The sequence below is a fragment of the Cyclospora cayetanensis genome, unplaced genomic scaffold (genome assembly GCF_002999335.1).
Source record: "Cyclospora cayetanensis isolate NF1_C8 unplaced genomic scaffold, CcayRef3 CcayRef3_contig_8, whole genome shotgun sequence".
NCBI classification, from domain to species: Eukaryota; Apicomplexa; class Conoidasida; order Eucoccidiorida; family Eimeriidae; genus Cyclospora; species Cyclospora cayetanensis.
Genome location: NW_020312752.1, coordinates 1 through 19,203, shown reverse-complemented (window position 1 = coordinate 19,203; position 19,203 = coordinate 1). Strand labels below are relative to the sequence as shown.

The window sequence follows — 19,203 nt, the reverse complement described above, 5'->3', positions numbered from 1 at the left end:
GTTTGCCGCTATATATACTGCTATTGCCCTTTAGGTTGTTGTTTTATTGCTTATTGACTACAGACATCTCAAAAAACAAGAGTCATGAACGGTTACTAAGTGGTAGGCCATCGGCGGCTCCGTGTGCCACACAGCAGTCAATCGGTCTCGTACACTAGGCTACTGCGGTGCATGCTCCTGATCTGCATGCCCTAAACTCTTGAATGAAAACGATTCCCATGGGACTTTTTGTGGTTTTTATTTATCAGCATATTGCTGTAGATTACGGTCAGCCAGAGGTACCTATCCCTGAGTAACACGTTCCTCGTCCCGCCAAGTTACTACGCTGAATTTCCTGAACCAAATTCGAAAACAATGGCTGCCTTGCCTTCCAGGACCCTACAGGCGCCTCATCCTGCTGCAGAGGTCCTTCATTAAGCATACAAGAGTCTTTGTCTTTTGGAGTTCTAGGTGCCTGTGTTGCCGCTTGTTTCCAACCTGCATTGTCGTACTCCCCTTTCCTCACTGAGTCCCCTGTATCCTAGAAATCGTAGCAGCGCCTGTCTCATGAAGAGACAGTGCTGGCCTGTGGAATCGTCTGTGTTTCTGAGAGGGAGGAAGTATACTCTGTGGCTCTTTGCCTCGGGGTACTCTTGCACCGGCACTCAGTGGCCATTCGAAACTCGGGGGCCCTTTAGGGGCCTGTGTGCAGGGCCTCTGCGGCTCTCTCTATCTATCCCCCAACACTCTCTGTGCGCTGCTGTCTGCTCAACTTTCGGTGGATTTCTGTTGCTGCAAAAGATGCAGCGCGTGGGTGCTGCTTGCCTTCCACTCACCGTTCTCTGATCCGCCGGCCCCAAGTCGGTCTGCTGCTGTCAGCGGCGGCCGAATTTCAGGGCAGTGTCGGTACAGCTAGAAATCTGTAGGCGGGAGAGTGGGGGCGAAGATGCTGGAGTCTGTGGTGGAACGGCTGCTGAGCCGCTATCTGGCACAGTATGTGGAGGGCATCAGCCGGGATAAGCTCTCCGTAGCGGTGTGGAGTGGCAACGTCGAGCTTGAGGATCTGCACATAAAGCCCGACGTCTCGGATCTCCTAGGCATTCCGTTTCGCGTCCTTTGGGGCCGTATTCAGAAGATAAAGATCACGATCCCCTGGTCGAGGATGGGATCTGCGCCCGTCTGCGTGGAGGTGGCTGGATTGCACGTGCTGCTGGAGCCAAAACCCATACCCCATCAAGGCGACGCCGAGCTAATCGAACAACTGCGGGAGATCAAGCGCAAACAAGTGGTGGCGTGCGAGCAGCAGATGCTGGACGCTCGACTGCGCCTCGCGGAGCAGCACCAACAGCCCGTGCCGGGGGCTTCAGGCAGCAGCAAGGAGGGCGATGGTGGCTTTTTCTTTCGCTTTATGAACAAGATTCTCAGCAACCTCCTCGTCGACATCCGCGACGTTCATGTTGCGCTGGTAGACCCCGTGCGAGGCTTCTCCTTGGGAGTGCTCCTAACCCAAGCCTCTATACACAACACCGATGCAGCGTGGCGACGCCATGAAGAAACGCTTCCCCAGCAGTCGGATGCCGCCTTCTACAAGGCATGCGAACTAAGCGGCCTCGCGATCTACTGCGCCCTCGATCGGCGCGAGAAACAGCAGCCAAAACAGCAGCAACGCCACCAACCCAAGGCGCAGCAGCAGCAGGATCTACCGTCACACTTCGCGGACTCTTTGCCCCCCCCCCCCATACCCCCACCTCCTCCCTCCTATCCGCCTCCCTTCGCCGTCTGCAAGAGCGGCGCAGGCGCTGCGCAAGAACGCTTGCAGCGGAGTCGAGAGGCTGCGGGGGCAGGTGGGGATTCTCATGCATGCAACCCTCGAGCGCAGACGCATGAACTCCCTGTACAGCTGAGAGGCGAAACCTTTGCAGGGCCCGCACCAGGTACCCCCTTCAGAGAAAGCCTCGAAGGAAGCCACCAATCGGCATTTCACGAGGTATGACAGATTCTGCACGAACCTATGGGCGCCTCCATCAGCGAATAATAGTACTAATACTGCCCCAAACCGCCAGTCGAGTCGTGCATCTCGCCATTCCAAAATCTCATCACCTGAAACTCATTCGCAAGTGCCTGCTATAAGTTCTCTTCCAACGCAGCCAAGGTGGCTGGAGCAGACCCTAGGGATTGTGCGTCGTACGGCCTCCTACCTCCTGCGTAGCACACTCGCTTTCCTATGCGCGATACTGCTGGCTTCTCAGATCCAATAACTTTGAGTCTAAGAATGCGCAATTTATGAGGTGTATGTGTATGTATGTGTATGTATGTGTGTGTATGTGTATGTATGTGTATGTATGTGTTTTTATGTGTATGTATGTGTATGTGTATATATGTGTTTGTATGTATGTGTTGGTGTATGGATGTGTTGGTGTATGTATGTGTATGTGTGTGTATGTGTTTGTATGTGTGTGTATGTGTTTGTATGTGTGTGTATGTGTATGGATGTGTGTGTATGTGTATGGATGTGTGTGTATGTGTTTGTGTATGTATGTATGAATGTACGTATGTATGTATTATGTATTATGTATTATATATATATATATACATATACATGTATGTATATATATGTGCGAAGTATGCGATGTCCTTTGTGACGCATCAGGCGCAGTCTCTGTCGTTCCAATCCCCGATGTCGGGCGATTTTTTGGAGGCTTCTGCAGCGCCTCCAGGAAACGTGGGGTCTCCCGTTGAGGGCGTTGAAGGAGTTCAGTGCATGCCACCCCCTTCGCGTGGCGGCATTGCCTGTCCCCCTGACGTGGCGATCTATCCCACGTCTTCGGCGGGGGATCAAGAGGCTGTTGCAGCTTCGTGGCACCTCTGGGGAGTGGGGGGGAAGGAGGGTGGGGTTCGCAGCCGAACGCAGTATGTTTTGAAGCCTTTGCACCTGCGACTGACGCTGTCTCACGCAACAGCCCAGCAGGAGCTTGTGGCTCGTCTGGAGGTGCTGCGGGAGAGTCAGGGTGTCGAAATTGGACGATCACAGCTGGAAGCCCTCTTGGCGATTTCTAATGAAGCAACGCAGCGACGCCAGCGATGCGAGCAGCTGCTGCTGCGGCAGGCACACACTGTTGTGCTGGGCGCAGAGGGTCTCGAGGGAGTGACGCAAAGAGAATTTATTCAACTGTATAGCCGGCAGCTGCAAACGGTGGCAGGAGTTCGAGGGGTCTCTCCCTTGACGGCTAGGGAGCAGCAGAGGCTTACGACGCTCCACGACGTTGTGGGAGTTCGCCATGTGAGCTAGCACCGCTTGAGAACATCGTGAAGCAAAGGGTGATAGAGAAATGTTTGTTGGTTTGTACGGAAGCTATGTATAGCGTGAGGAGCCTCGCTCGTGACACCCCCTGAGAGGCTGATGTGTGTCTGTGCGTTTCTCCCGTGTCGAGTTTCTTACACTTCCTTCCCTCTCTGCCCTTCGGACTAATCTCTACCAGATGTCGGGGCCTGCAGCTGCGCAGGTTCCTTGAGAGCTTCTTGTTTGGGAAGAAAAGCTTTCGCTGCTTTCATTCCTAGCGTGTCAGCGACTGCTACGTGCTGCTCGCTCGCTGACTGACTGACTGCCAGAGTCTCCAGTGCTGTCTTCGGCTCTTTTTTTTGCGTGTTGTCTCTGCTGCTCTGTGGCAACCGCGTAATGGGGCCTCGCTGCCTTGCTGTGGGGTAGAGTGTCTGCACGAAGCGGCACGTTTGCGAGAAGAAGAAGTTGCTCGCATATTGTTGTTGGGGGGGGAGGGGAAAGGCATGGTTTTGTTAGTTGAGGGGGAAGGGATGGGGGCCCTCTGTAGATACACGCCTCTGCTGCCCCTCCGCGTCTTGCTGCTGCTAGTTTTTGCGCGTGCCTTATGCATTTCGTGCTTGTGGTTGGGATTTTTATTGCTTGCCGCCTTTGCGAGAACTGTCGCTTTTTCGGCGAAAGGAGGCTCCGTGCGAAGGCGTGTCGTAGGCTGCAAGGCCTCCTGTGCCTTCTGTGTTTGTGCTGATCCGCTGCTGCAGCTCGCCAAGTGGCGCAACATTTGCGTGGAGGCAACGAACCGCGTCGTGCAGCAAACGCAGCTGCTGCAGCAGCAGCAGTTGCTGCAGCAGCAGCAGCAGCAGCAGCTCCCCAGGCAGCAGCAGCAGAGCTGGTGGCAGTGGGTTATGCGCCGTCAGGCAGCGACAGATGAGCAGCTGCAGCAGGCCCATGCAGTCGGAGACGGTGCAAATAATAATGGAGGGGAAGACGCAGACGCGCCTCTTCTGACAAGTGAAGACATTCAACTGATCGTCGATGCTGTTCAGGTTCGCTGCCTGAGTTTAGACGCCGCTTTCGCAAGCAAGCTTCTCGATCCAGAATGCCTGTTGAACAGGAGCTCCTGATTTTTTTGTATGGGGCGAAAGAAACGCCTCTCTCGAGAATGCCGGCCTCGTGTGTGTGCATCATCCCTCTTGTGGCTTGCAAGCGGCTTCGCGAGAACAAATCCTGCCAGCGAGACGCATGCAGGCACTGTGTCCACGGCGCTTGTTGCGCATGCTGCTTTTCTGGGGCTTTCGTGTGTTGTTCTTCGCTGCGGTGCAGTCTGACAAGCTCATGCAGAGCGTGTCTCTCCCCACGAAGTACGTCCTCACCTTCGAGCTCGAGCACTTCAGCATTTGCTTGAAAGACGATGAAGCGGATGTCGTGGAACCGACAGAAGTCGTGGCAGAAGCGATCAAGGAGGCCAAAGCGATCAAGGCTATAGGCTACTCCCCCACGGAAGCCGCAAAGGCTTTTCCCCCCAACTTTCCACTGCCCCCTGCAGCACCCAAACTCGCAGCAGCAGTGGTTGCTGGAGGGGTGATGGATACAGGGGGGACTGCAGCCATGCACGGTAAAGGAAGCGGTGCGAAAGTCTCTGGGGGGGAGCCTTACAGGGGATGTGGAGGCGTCCGTTCAGAGGCTGCAGCGGCGAATAACGCTTTCCTGTCGATTGAACTCTTCAATCTTGGAGCCACTCTAGACCTGTTGAACAAGCAAGACGCTGCAGGAAGAGACAACAGCGAGTGGCTGTTTTGCATCTCCCTGTCCAACGTGACCGTGAGGCAGCAGTCGCATCTCCTCATGCACTTTCGGCGAGACGGTGAGTCTCCTTCTGATGAGACGCGAAGTCGTGGCGAGGAATCGCTAGCCGTGCCCACACCGCTCCTCGCGGCAGCAGCAGCTGACAGCCTGTTGGGTTACCGCCATCGACTTATGGCGAACGCTACTATCAGCAGCAGCAGTAGCAGTAGTTGCAGCCGTGCAGTCTCGAGTGACTCGCTGACGGCTGCTCACCTCGAACTGCGCCACGACTTGACGCCTACAGGCAATATTCTGGGAATGTGTATTCGGCTGGCCCCCCTGATTGCTGCCGTAAAGCCCGAGCTACTGCGAACTCTATGCGACTTCTTTGTCTTCGAGACGCCAGCCGACTTGCGCAGGTTCGAAGAGGAAGATGAGAGACGCAATCACTCGGCTGCCGCTTGTGCGGCTTCAGCCCCTGCTGCTACTAAGGCTGCTGCTGCTCAGGGGGATTTAGACGTCGCAGAGGCAGCAGCGGCAGAGGCAGCAGCGGCAGAGGCAGCAGCAGCAGAGGCAGCAGCAGCAGAGGCAGCAGCAGCAGCTGCGGATTCGAGTCGCGTTGCAACGGAAGTCGATGAAATGCGCAAAAGCGAGTTCGTGGAGGGCCTTAGGGAAACGGGGGAGACGGTGTATTCTGCGGCTGTTCAGCATCTACCAGATTTGGTGCAACTGGATTTGTTGGTGGCTGCGCCTATCCTGAATTTGGACGGCAAGGCTGCTGGCAGCGTTGCCTTGCACCTGGGAACGCTTTCTCTCCGCTCAGACGGCCCCTGCCCGTATGATGCCTTGCGTGGCGTTCTCGAGTTCAACGAGACGCGTCTCATCTGTACGCCGACAGGGCATCAAGAAGTGTCTATACTGCGTCCTATTCCGATCCGCATGCACATCGAGGTTCTGCAGATGAAGGAAGTCAATTTGAACATCATGTTCGAGGAGATTTTCCTGGAGCTAACGCCTGAAGCCATCGGACTTCTGATTGCCGTGCCTGCCTCTATGGCCAAGTCGCTGCTGCAAGTGCGTCCCCAGCAGCAGACAGCAGCAGCAGCAGCAGAAGCATTGCATGCGGCGTCTTCTTCTGTAGCTCCTGCAGCTTTAGGAGCAGCGGGCCGTGCTGAAGACAGCGCTGCCTTCAGGCGTAGAGCAGAGCGGCTACCCCTTGTCGCGCTGGAACGCATGCACTGCGAGGGAGAGGCGGCAGGAGCTGCGGAGGAGAAGGCAGCGTCAACGTCAGTGGCAGCGGGGGAGGCTCTGGACGGCAGCAGCAGCAGCAGCGTCTTCCGCGCCAGTGGGGTGCAAGCAGACACTTCAGGAGCGATAGGGATCCAAAAAGACGACGAGAGGCAGGCCTTCTTGTGCAGCAGCAACAGAGACAGCAGCGACACCTCCCCTGGTGTCTCTGCAGCGGACGCGACGACGACAGAAGCAGGCAGCAAGGATGGAAGCAGCAGTCCAGAGCGTGAGACGCTGTCTCAATTGGTATTCGCGTCTACGTGGCGCTTCGGTCGCTGTGGTTTCTTGATCAGGGGATCAGCAGAAAGGGAAACGAGCAGCGCAGTAGAGCGATGCCCCCCCGTGTTGCAGGCAGAACTCTCCGATCTACTCGTCGAAGTCACTGCGGATCTACAGACTGGCGCATGCGGTGCCATTGCCGAGTTGCAACAAGTTCTTGTTTCAGATCCTTCCACGAATTCGCCACTCTTCATGTCTTTGCAGACACCGGCGAGTGCCATGGACTCTGTAAGGCCTCTTCTGCAGTTGTATATCCATCTATATATATATGTATATGTACATGTATATGTATGCATGTACACATGTATATATATATATGCTTGGTACCGCTCTTACCTGCTCTTGCTTGGGGGTGTCATGCTGCATGTCCTACGGCGTGCTTGAAGCATTTGCAGTGCGATGTGTCTGGAGCTTTGCGAGAAGGGGTTGTTTCTTCCGTGTGTGTGTGTGTGTTTCGTGCTGGCGGTGAGTTGTTTGTTTGGTAGGAGGGTAAGGAAGCAGGCTGGACAGGGGGAAAGAAGGGGAGAAGGAGCAGCTTGCAATTTGTGCCTGTGACTGACGGTCCATGTAACAAGGTTTTTTTATTTTTATTTTAATTTTTTAATAAATGGGAATCGCATGGGTATTTAAAGGACCGTTCGATCCATGCTTTAGGGTTTAAGAGAAATCTCCATTCTCCACATTTTCTCCCGATATTCTCTTTCCACCTTTGCCTTATACGCGCGTCCGAGAGGACCACACCCACATTGCGGCGCGTTCGCCCGTTGAGGAGCTCAAGGGTTGCTTTTTGTATTGGCGCTTGCGTAGAGGCGGCTTCTCCGGTGTCTTTTTGTGGGGAAAAGTTCGTGTTTTGTGTGTGTTCGTCTGTGCCTATGTGTTGTGTCTCTAAGGGAGAGGGGGGAGCAAGCCGTGGCAGCAGCGGCAGTTTGGTGCGCAGCGGCCCTCCGATGTTGCGGTGCGCGACTTCGTCTTCGGTGGGTGGTTTGTGCGAAGACGAGGAGTTTCACGATGCAGTGGAGGAAGCGGAAAAAGGGCTTCGCGTAGAGCTGCAGATAGCGCAGCGTTCGAAGGCACAAACCGTCTCGGGGAGCGCAACGGGGGGAGACAGTTCATCTGCGTCGTCTGTCGGAGGGGGGAAAGCTGCAGGGGTATCCTCGCTCCCAAAGGCTACGCTGGCTGTGACTTCGCTTCCTGTGGAGATGCACTGGCGGCAGCAGAGTCTTCGGCGCATCCTGCAGGCCCTTGCGACGTACAAGCAGACAGTGCATCGACGTCTGCAGCTGCACCTAGACGAGCTCTCCGAGGCTTCCGCCGCTGCAGTAGGACCGCGCGGTCTTCTTTCCAAGGAGACTGTGGCAGCGGTGCAGGGTACGCTGCAGAGTGTGCAGCAGACTCTGTCCTTCGTATCCGAGGAGGACGAAGCGGAGGCGGGGGAAAAAAATGTGCTGCTGCGTGCGGCTCTCTCTAAGGTCAGAGGGCCCCCCCCCCCTCTCCCAGCTGCTGCTGCTGCTCCCAGTGCAGCAACAAGTTCTGGAAGAAACTGGCTGAAGATTGGGCTTGATTCGGGGGCGTCCATGCCACCCTTGGCAGTGCACTGGAGATCAAGCGCGGAGACAGGGGAGGGGGGGGACGGTGCACTGCCTTCGGTTGCGCAAGCAGCAGCCGTTGCAACTGCGCCTCCTGCTCCTGCAAAAGAAGCTGCTTCTGCTCCTGCAAAAGAAGCGGCATCTGCTCCTGCAGGAGAAGCAGCTCCTGCTCCTGCAGGAGAAGCAGCTTCTGCTCCTGCAAAAGAAGCAGCTTCTGCGGAGCCGCCTCAATCGCAGCAGGTTCTGCAGGGGGGGGCGATGCCCTCTCTGAGCCTTGAGTTAACCCTCGTCTTCATGGAAGTGGCGATTGCCTTTTGGGAAGCGAACGACGTGGTGTTGGCACGCATGGCGCTCAAGGACCTTAGAGCGTCCAGTCTTTTTTATTCAAATAGTGACTCGGAGACAGCCTTCTCGATCGGCGATGGAGGCATTGTGTTTAGAGACAGGTGTGTCTTGGGACCGCGTGCGCGATACTCCTGCAGAGAGTCTCCTTCCCAGAGGGAGGAGAAGCGCGTGTTGCGGGAGGACGAGGCGTCTGCAGGAGCAGCATCTCCCCCACCACTGTCAGAGAATGCTGCGACGCCTCTGCCCTCCTCCCCCTTGCGGGGGGAGGCGAAGGGGGAGGAGCCTTCCGTGCCGGCTACTTCGGATGCAGGAGACGCCGAAGCGTCGTCTCTCAAGAACGCACTCCTGCCCCCCCCCGCTTTGTTCACAGCCAAATTCCGTGAGTACGGGGGCCCCCACCCGCTGACAGGGGCCCCTCTGCCCTACTCCGTCTGCCTGGAGGGGCAGCTCGAGCAAGTCTGCTTTGTGTATCGCCAACAAGACGTCTCGCGCACTCTCGAGTATCTCAGAGACGGCATCTTCGACGTCGTCATTTCCAAGTCGTACAGAGCCGTCAAAGAAGCAGCAACGTCTTCCTACTGCCTCTTTGCCCTCAATATCCAGTCCCCCCTCTTCATCCTCGCCGAAGACAAAGAAGCCATCCCCGGATACGTTGTGCCTCCCGGCTATCGAATGCCCAACAGGCGCAGTCGACGCGCTAACGCGGGGGGGCCGGCAGCAGCTAAAACAGCGGCGGCAACAACCACACCCACTGCAGAAATGGAAGTCAATGTAGACCACTTAGGACGTTTCATCGTGTTTGATCTCGGCAACTTGAAGATTCGGAATGCCTACGTGTCAGGGATGATGGAAAAACAGCGACGGCGGAAGACCTCTGACGTTGCGCTCTTCTCTTCGTCTGCAGAGAGCCAGTCATGTAGTGGTGGTCATCGTTCTCCTCGTGCTTCTGCTTTTTCTGCTTTTTCTGCTCCTAGTTCTGCTCCTCCCGATCCTCAGGAAGGCATGGGTGTCGTGCCGTGCTCGGCAGGCAGCGAGAGCAGCTGCGACGACGGCTTCGGCGAGGCGTGCTATGGTGCCTCCAAGAAGGCCATGCGCGGAAGGAGGCTTTCAGAGCCTGATTTTGTCTTTTCAGACTTGCATCTGGAGATGCGTGGCATGCAGATAAGCGCAAGCGACAACGGGCAAGAGCCAGCTGCCGGAGGCTGCCTTTTGGGAAACGTTGATGCGTGTGTGCTGCTGCGCAGCAGTCCAGCCACGTTGCGTGTCGAAGCAGAGACGACTCCGTGGCTGCTGCATTTGTCGAGACACCAGCTCACCCTCATCTTTGACGTTTTGAATGAGAACATTGGATTTCAGGGGTATCATACGCCTGTCGAGGTTGTGCCGAAGGGGGGGAGGGTGGCTTGTGCCCTCGAAGACGGCAGCTGCAGGAGCTTCAGCAATGGAAGCAACGGCAGCGCAAACAGGGGTATCCAGCGAATGGATGGGGAAGCCTTGCGAAGGGAGCTGGAGGAAATTCCCCCTCTAGCCGTCGAGTGTTTCATCAAGATCTCGCAATTGACGCTTAAGGCCTCCTTTGGGCTACGAACTCCTCTGGCACTGCTCTCCCTCCACCCCATCACTGCGCGTGTGACTGCGTCTGTCTCCCGTCTTGTTTCCTGCTACAAGTTGCGCCTCAGTGCGGAGACTTTCAGCATCGACGATCTGCGAAAAGGCAGCGCCAACTACTTCAAAAGAGTCGCCCACTGCACGGCCCCCGTGGATGAAGCGTCCACAGTTGGAGGGGGAGGAGACAACTTTAGCAGAAGCAGCAGCAGTAGGAGCAGCAGCAGTGGGAGCAGCAGCAGTAGGAGCAGCAGCAGTAGGAGCAGCAGCAGTGGGAGCAGCTGGAACGTTTCTGACTCCGAGCCTGAGCAGAGAGACAGCGACGACAGCGAAGACAGCGACGACAGCGAAGAAGCTGATGCCGGTGAAGAAGCCCTGTTGAGCAGAGACGAGGAAGAGGTCAGTGGGGACGCATGCTCTGACGGCGAGAGAAAATCAAAGCACTCACGGAAGAAGAAGATCCGTCCAGCCATAGTTTTCGAGTTTGGATCATCTCTTCGGGAGTCGTACATGGATTTCCAGTTCTCAGGCGTTACAGTGTATCTGCTGCTCGTTGCTTTCATGGATATCCTCAGTTATTTTACTTCGTCTTGGGCTTTCAGTTCCATGCGTTCTTACCCCAAACCCCTTCCGACGGTCCTCACAGAAGCAGAGCAAAGGTCAAAGGAGGCGGAGGAGCGCGAGGCACAGCAGCAGCAGCAGCAGCGAAAACGCGGCGAGGACGAGCCGCAGCAGAGACGGGATGGACGCAGTAACGTCTTGGAAGATGAAGAAAGCCAACGTTCTTCCGTTGAACACAGCACGAAGGCAGATCTCGTGGTGTTGCTTTTATCAGGAGAGGCTTTTAGAGAACGGGCGTTTCGAGTCTCCGTCAGCATCAAAAGAGGTCGATTTGTGGTGTATTCCGATTTGCAGTCTCCCTCTGCGCCTGTCATCGTTTGGAGCAGCGACTTTGTAGTTCGGCTGTGCATGAAGGGTGATGAGCTTTTGTTCGAGCAAGTGCAAGTTCTCGGCAGCAAAATATGCCGACTCGAAGCGACTTCCCTCCCCGCAGCTCACCAGAAGGCACAGCCGCATGCAGATATGCTCAGAACGCCTTCTTTGGAGGTCGGCGAGGAGGAGGCTGTGCGTCGGATGTCGCTCTCCGTGCCAGAAGAATCGCGAGCGTCAAAGGTGACGAAGACGCCACGCACCAGGACAGGCATTCGGTGGGGAAAAGGCCTCAGCAGCAGCAGCAGCAGCAACAGCAGCAACAGCAGCAACAGCAGCAGCAGCAGCAGCAGCAGCTGCAGCCGCGAGTTTGCGGCTGTAGCCTCCAGTGCTGGCGATGCGATAAGCCACAAGGCGTCGAAGAAGGCGACCTCGAGGGGTGCCAGAGGTCGGCACAAAGAAGGACGATCGCAGCAACTGAGACACGAATGGGTGCTGCAGCAACAGCTGCAGCAACAGCTGCAGCAACTCACTATAGGGGAAGGCTCCTCTCTGGAAAGGCTGGCTCCACGTATGGACTTAGCGAGCGCCGTGTTGCTGTGTGAACACTTTCATTTGGAAGGAAACGGCGTTTACCGATCGACATCTCCACCTTTACAGCTCCCTGATGAGGCTACGCCATCGAGACTTCACCACTCGAAGCAGCAGCTCCTCCGCAGTGGACTGCGTTCTTCAGATGCTGCGTCTCCTGCCAGTGCTGCCTCGCACGGCAGCACCCACAACCACGGGAGAGTGCCTGCTGCAATGCAGCGCATGCAGCAAGCGTTTTCTGCAGCAGCAGCAAGACTGCCATCCAGCGCTGTCGCGCACAGTCCAGGAGGAGGCAGACGAACGCCGTCGGTGGCTGGTGCGTCCCACCTGCAGCAGCAGCAGCAGATGCAGCAGCAGCAGCAGATGCAGCAGACGCAGCAGCAGATGCAGCAGCAGATGCAGCAGCAGATGCAGCAGACGCATACTACAGGCCCCTTATCAAAGTCGGAGGGTAACGATTGTAGCAGCGGAGAGGGGACGGAGTCATACGCCCACAGACGCGTCCTAACCTTCATTGATTTGGCCTTTGACATCCCACGTAAGCGGCGCTGCTGCTGTTTCCGCCTCTTTATTCTGCTGGTGTGTATGTAAATGCGGATGTACATGTATGTATGTATGTATGGATGGAAGTTCATGTGTGTAAGTGAGTATGTAGGGAGAACTGTGAATGTAAATCTGTGTGCATGGAAGTCCGTGTATGTAAATCAGTGTGTATGGAAGTCCATGTATGTAAATGTGTGTATTTTTATATATATGCATGTGTATAACATATTGATACGCGTCGTGATGCGCCCGTGGGTGTAATTGTGCTTGCCTGTTTGTGTGTGTGTGTGTTGTCTGTAGTTTTTTATCTGCGCGTTTCTAGCAGAGACATGGCTCTCCTCTTGGCAGCCGCTCAGAGTCTTCACTCTGACGGTCCTAGCGTGTGCCCTCTTGAGCAGCCGCCTCCCATTCGCTACCCCGAGGCTTGGAGCCAGCAGCAGCAGCAGTCGCCAGAGCAGCAGCAGCAGCAGCAGCCTCTGCCGCTGCCTTTGGTGGAGCGAACTGCGAAGGTATCCGTGTGCCTGGAAGGTGCTCACCTGCTGCTTCTTGATGACTTGCGCTCTTCAGTGTTGCCGCTTCTGCAGCTGCGGCTGGCTGCGGGAGCTCTTGTATTCGACATGTTGCCCACGCAGTTTCAGGCTGCTCTCCGAGACTTTTCGTGCGGACTGGATTATCTGAATGCGAAGGCTGGATGCTGGGAGCCGTTCGTCGAAAAGCTGGACGTCACGGCAGTCTACAAGCGCGACTACGCCGAAGAGAGGCAGCAGCTGCTGCAGCGCCAGCAGGCTCAGAGGGGGGCCCTCGAGGGGCCCCCTGGGGAAGATCCGTGGGGTACCTTTAGAGCAGCGAAGACGCTGATGCTGCACAGCCAGTCGCCTTTCTGGCTGAACTGCACGCCGCAGCTGTGCGAGCTTTTTGCGTGGTTTCTGCCCTATCTCTTGGCTCATCTCACAGACAGTGGGGCGGGGGGGGGGGGCAGCCACGCTCCTGACGACAGACACAGCGATGGCAGTGGGGAAGGCGGGATGATAGCTCGGACTGTGAGCCTTAGCAGCTTCAGCAGGATCTCTCCGAGGGCACCTTCTTCACGTGCTGCTGCGACTGCGGCAGCAGCAGCGGCAGTGCATGCACTGCCGCTGTCTTCGACGCGTCGATACCACGAGGGAGGTGCAGCAGCAGCCGCCGCTGCTGCTGCACCTCCCTCAGGAAGGCAGCAGCAGCAGCAGCAGCAGCAGCAAGGGGGGCCTTTTCCCCCCTTTCCCCCTCCTGGTGATGGCGGTATGCAGCAGACAAGCACGTCGAGCGTTCCCATGGAGGCGTCGCGTCAAGAGGCTTTCTCTCCAGCAGCAAGCCTCCCTGCGCTCGACAGTGAGAGCAAGGCATCGGGAAAGGCAGCCAAAGAGGCAAGAGACACCGCGGAGACAGCAGCCACAGCACTGCCAGGGAGGAGGCACACGGAAGCGGCCTTTCGCTACTTGAACCTGACTGGCGAATGCTTGTATGCCTTTACTCTGCACAAGATGCTTGCTCCGGAGACTACTCGTAGGCGAGGCAGCATCTCCGCGAGCAGCTCGCCGTGCAGCGCTGGCACGGGGGGTGGGGAAAAGTGCAGCAGCAGCAGCAGTCAGAACTGCGGCGGAGCACAATCCGTGAGCAGCTTAATCCTGCTGCTTCCTGGAGCCTCGTCTCCACTCCCCCTGGAAGGCCTCATGCAGAGCCGCACGGCGGAAGCCTCACGCCGCCATCGCAGTCGCCAGCGTCTCTACATCACGAACTGCCCTCCAATAGACGCTGTGATGGGCATCAAAGAATCGTTTCCCTCGGCGCATCTCCCCGCCATCAGCAGGAGCATTTGCGCAACTCAAGACGCTGCAGCCACGTTGAAGATCTTCTTGTGCACAGAAGAAATGAAGAGGAAGATCCGCTCGCGCAGCGTTGCCGTCTTCCACGGCGGGGAGGGGCGTCTGCCGCAGTTCCTGCGCACACCAGCCACTGCAGCAGGCACTGCAGCAGCCACTGCAGCAGGCACTGCAGCAGGCAGCATCTCCGAGCAGCATGCAGCCTCTGGCGAGGCCGTAGCGACACGCGAAAAGTGTGGGGAGCCCTCCTTCAAAAAGCCGTCAGAAGCGCAAGAGCAGCTGCAGTCGCAGCGGCAGCAGCTGCGGCGTGTTTCGGAGTTTTCCGACGCTTCAGTGGCAAAGGCTTATAGCCGCATGTCTGAGGAAACGATTGATCCTTCCCCAGCAGCCATTGGGCCCTTTCCCAGAGGCACCAAGGCAGTGGCAGTGGACGGCATGCGCAGCTGCTGCGTCGCGTTGCTCCCGCCAGTCAAGTACGCAGGAGGAGACAGCCGCATCGGGGGGGGGGGCAGTGGCTCTGCTGCTGCCTCCGCCGCAGCAGCAGCCGCCTCGGGGAGTATGCGACCCGTCGTCTCCTCCTCTGCAGCGTCGCTTGCCGAGAAATTCTTGAGCAGCAGCAGCAGCAGTGGCAAAGCAGCGTCGCGTCAAGCTGCTCGCAGCAGCAGCGGCAGCAAATTCGCAGCGCGGCAGCTGCAGCGGCTCCGGAGCTCCTTAACGACAAGAGACAGACGGCCATCGTCAGGCCTATTTGCCGACTCTGCGAGGCACTCAGCACCGCTCGGTGGAGCGCAAGCGCTTCTTCCTCCTGCTGCTGCTCATGCTGATGCTGCTCCGACTGCGGCTGCTGCATCTGGAGCTCACCCTCCTCGGTTACACCCAAAACTCCGGCTCAGTGAGCCTTCTCCCTCGTCCAGCGCGCAAACTTCGACAGCTCAGCAGCCTGTGGTCGTGCAAGGAGGCGAAAGCGGCGGAGACTCCAAGACGTCAGCACAGACAGACTCGCTGGAGCCGCTGCCTCATTCTGGGCAAAGCTCCTTGTGCCTCGCGACATCTGTTTCGGGTGAGAGCGAGTTTTCTTCCTTGCGGCTCCTGCCTCAGGCCTCCTGTTGCTCTTGGTCAGTGATGCGTTGCATGCTGTGGGTGTCGGCGAAGGCTTTTCCTTGTGCCTTTCAAAGAGCTGCGCAAACGTGAAGCTGCTCTCTAAATTTCCCTGCACCCCTGTGCCAGCCGACTGACTGCTGGTGCTGGCGCGTGTGTCTCGAGAAGGGCGATTTTCGTGTGGCGTCTCTGTCTCTCTCTGTCTGTCTGTGTCTGTCTGTCTATCTGTAATGCAGGTCTGGTCTGTGGTCATGGGTTGTTGTTGTATTTTCTGAATGAGTTCTCCGTTTCTTAGGGCATCGAGAATTCTTGGAGTCGCATGCGCGTCGTCGATCCTGGACGACAAGGGGGGAGTCTGCGATTGCCATGGAGAGGAGTGATGAACCCTCGATCAGCAGCAGCTTCGCTGCCCCTCTGCCTCTTTCGCACGTCGAGATGCAGAGCGAGACGATCTGCCAAGTGTTGAGTCCGCATCCGTCCTTCAAGCTGTTGCTGCTGTCAACCACCGTGATGGTGCATAACAGCAGCGGCATGCCTCTCGAGATTTGCTTCCTAGATGCCGATCTGAACCCTCTGCTTCTCCCGGCTGCTTCGGGAGCCTCCGCTCCCGCTGATGCCGTAGGCGGCCCTTCTGCGCAGACAGCATCTAAAGAAGGCCATCTCTCCGCAGAACCGCCCTGCTCCTTGCATCCAGATCTAGAGGTCGTTCCCCAGTGGATGCTGGAGAGGGAGCAGCGCTGGAGGGAGGCTCAGCAACAGGAGATAATGCAGCAGAAGGAGCAGATGCGGCTGCTCCTCCTGGATGCAGCTGCCCCCGTGGCAGCCGCACCCTCTAAACGATGGGGGAAGCTTGCCTTGAGGCGAGCGCAAACGGAAGCCTTGAGTGGCAGAGGAGTCTCCCACTCTCCACGCTCCAGACGCACCCCTTCTGTTTGGCATCCGCAGGAGGCTGCAGCGGCAACTCGCCAAGAAACGCTTGCACTGAGACCCCTCACCCCAAAAGAGCAGATAGACAGGCTGACATACACCTTCCTCCTTCCGAACCAGCACGTTCTGTCAGTCCCCCAAAGGGCCATCCTTGGGAATGGATGGTGCAATGTCTGCTTTAGGCCTGCTGCGTTCGCTGAAGAAGCAGCCGCCACTGCAGCAGCAGCAGCAGCAGCGGCAGCAGACGGCGGCAGCATGCGGTCGGGGGAGGCGGATTCGGAGGCTGCAGCTTCAGATGCGGAGGTAGGAGGTAGATATATATATATATGCTATGTGATGTTTGACTCGCATCTTGCATGCACTTAGTAGGAGGTAGATATATATATATGCTATGTGATGTTTGACTCGCATTTTGCATGCACATAGAAGGAGGTAGATATATGTATATACATGCTGTGTGATGTTTGACTCGCATTTTGCATGCACATAGAAGGAGGTAGATATATGTATATACATGCTGTGTGATGTTTGACTCGCATTTTGCATGCACATAGTAGGAGGTAGATATATATATACGCTGTGTGATGTTTGACTCGCATTTTGCATGCACATAGTGAAAGGTAGATATATATATATACGCTGTGTGATGTTTGACTCGCATTTTGCATGCACATAGTAGGAGGTAGATATATATATACGCTGTGTGATGTTTGACTCGCATCTTGCATGCACTTAGTCGTAAAGAGAGAAACATAAGCTGCTCCCCGAGAAGCGCTGCTGCACGCCGTTCTTACGGTGGCCTCCTCATCTGGGTGTGCTTTTTTTTGCGCGCATTTTTGTTGTTGCAGCGCAGTGTGTGTTATCTTCTTTCCTGCAGGCTGATCCGCTCATCCTGCCCCCCGACATGAGCTGCATTGCCGGATGGTGTGATCTCATAGACACGCGGCAAAGGATGGAAGGTCTGCGCTGCCGTCAAAGCGCATACCTCCCCCCCAGCTGTCGGCGAGGGACTGTCTCCTCAGCAGCGCAAGTGGAGGCTCAGAAAGAAGGCGCAGCGGCATTCGCCGCTGCAGCCTTACAAACGGTTCGGAATCTTTATTTCCTGGTTCACATAGAAGGCCGGAAGGGTGCGTTGCCGGCTGAAAAAGAACTGAAGAGAGTGACGATCTTCCCCTCCCTCACCCTCGTCAATGCGACCATGACAGAGCTGGACATAAACATTGCGCCTTCTTCGACCTCCGACGGAAAGGCGAGCCGCAAGCAGCTGATGGCAGTCGCCGATGTCAATCGCAGCAGCAACATGGCTGCTGCCCTGCAGCAGCTGCATGCGCTGCAGCACAGGCCCCAGCTCAGTGCAACGCTCAGGAGACACTCGACGTTTCTCGTCTACGAGGTGCCCCCCAATAGGCCTCTGCGATTTCGCATGCGCTTCGCAATGCTGGAAGGCGCGGAGTGGTCCTCTGTAATCTCCGATTTGCTCAGCACACAGGTATGCCTGCAGAAGAAGCGGCCCTTGTTTTTGCTGCTCGCGAGAGCAGCACAGCTGCCCCCCCCACTAATAACAACAACAACCGCGCCTCGTCCTCCTCCTCCTGCAGTTCTTCGCTCCCATGTTTATTTGGCTGTCTAAGAGGTGCCTCTTTCTGTGTTTCTTTTGCACGCACAACTCTTGAGGCTGCAACACCAGCAGCAGGGTTCTCTGATTTCTTCGCATGACGTCGCTTTTTGCCCTGCTCAGCAAGACGAGGTTGTGAGTCGGCTGTTGCTGCCTTCACGCCACCTCGCCTCTGTAGAGTTGGAAGTGCTGCACGACACGGCCGAAGTCTTGCCCTTCCTCTCGTACATAATCTCCCCCAAGCAGCTGGTGGCTGTCATCGCTGCGCCGCGCGCCTTTATTGATCGCACTGGTCTAGGCATTCGTCCTGTTCATGAAGGGCGATTTTTTCCAGAGTTCGACGGGCAGAGTCTCCTTGGAGATTCCACGGTATGCTTTCCCACGTTTCCGTCCTGTGCCCCCCTTTGATGGGCCGCTCGTGGATGCCAGCAGCCTTCGCTGCCTCGAGCTTTTGCGGTGCTATGTGCCAGTAATAGCTGCCCTCGCGGCTTGCGCTGATGCCTCTCGGCTAGACACAAAGACGCGTATACGCAGATGCTCTTTTGCGTGAAACCTTTAAGGTTGCCCTTTCGCACGGAGCGAGCTGCTCGCGAAAAAATAGTCTCGCCATCGATCTTTGGGGAGGGGGGGGGCGCACCTCAAGCAAGCTGCCTGCCTGGCAGGCTGCCCGTCTCTGTGTAGCGAGTAGCTGCGCCTTCGCGATTTACTGTGTATGAGGCCTCCTCAGCGTCTCCGTTTTTGCGCTTTTTCGCAGACTTCAGACGTGACGCTGCTGCTGCCACGCCGCAGAAGTCATGGGCAGCCGGTGGAGTGTCGCGTGACACTTCCGGCCCTTGGTGGACATAGTCATGCGGCACTGCAGACTGAGGATCGCTGCTATACACTGCGCCTCAAGACGGAGAAGATGACGCCATCGGAGACTGCAGGTATGAAAGGCTTTCTCTCTCAGCGAAAAAACCCATGAGGCCTAGCGTAAGGGAGCCGTAGAACGGCTGGCGAAGACACCGCACCGTGCCGCAGAAGAAAGGGCCTTTCTAGAGCCACGCGGGGGAGGGAAGAAGGAGCAGGATGATACACGTAGAGGGAGGAGAGAAAGAAAGAGTAGCTGCACAAGTATTCCAGATCTATGCAAAAGAGAGAAAGAGAGACAGAGACAGAGAGACAGAGAGAGAGCGTAGGATGCGCACTGAAGATCCGCCTGTCTAGCGCATGCAATGCAGGCATTGCATGCGCTAGACAGGCGGATCTTCAGTTTTCCTGCCCATATATATCGTACGCGGGCCGGGGGGGGGGGGGGGGAGGGTTGGGGGGGGATGGATTGCCCCCCCCCACCCCCCCCCCCCGGATGGAAGAAGACGCGTAAAAACCCCACCAACAAAGGAACCCGGAAGCCGGCCTTCGTCTGAAAAAAAAAACACCAACACCAACAACATCATCCATACACGCAAACAAGTGATACTGGTTTTTTCTTATTTTTTATTTTTTTTTTTTATTTTT

The 19,203-nt window shown here is 56.5% G+C and overlaps 1 protein-coding gene across 1 annotated transcript; it reads left to right on the top strand.

The window, feature by feature from the left end:
• Positions 1 to 925: 925 nt before the first annotated feature.
• On the top strand, positions 926 to 18,670 carry LOC34620312. Its single transcript, XM_026335735.1, has 20 exons — positions 926 to 1,966; positions 2,603 to 3,259; positions 4,015 to 4,299; positions 4,577 to 6,121; positions 6,311 to 6,455; positions 6,501 to 6,835; positions 7,498 to 8,271; positions 8,431 to 9,495; positions 9,625 to 10,314; positions 10,456 to 11,316; positions 11,395 to 11,973; positions 12,109 to 12,202; positions 12,508 to 13,325; positions 13,494 to 14,176; positions 14,417 to 14,858; positions 14,998 to 15,076; positions 15,460 to 16,394; positions 16,969 to 17,580; positions 17,830 to 18,075; positions 18,461 to 18,670. The coding sequence occupies exons 1-20, from the start codon at positions 926 to 928 to the stop codon at positions 18,668 to 18,670; spliced, it is 12,096 nt and encodes a 4,031-aa protein (XP_026191520.1).
• The last annotated feature ends 533 nt before the right edge of the window (positions 18,671 to 19,203 follow it).

Bases quoted from the DNA above. Each gene is read 5' to 3' on its own strand.
- LOC34620312 (XM_026335735.1), top strand. From the start codon at position 926: ATGCTGGAGTCTGTGGTGGAACGGCTGCTGAGCCGCTATCTGGCACAG. The intron at 8,272-8,430 runs GTTGCAACTGCG...CCTCAATCGCAG, and splicing joins CGGTTGCGCAAGCAGCAGCC to CAGGTTCTGCAGGGGGGGGC. The intron at 15,077-15,459 runs GCTGCCTCATTC...TCCGTTTCTTAG, and splicing joins CAGACAGACTCGCTGGAGCC to GGCATCGAGAATTCTTGGAG.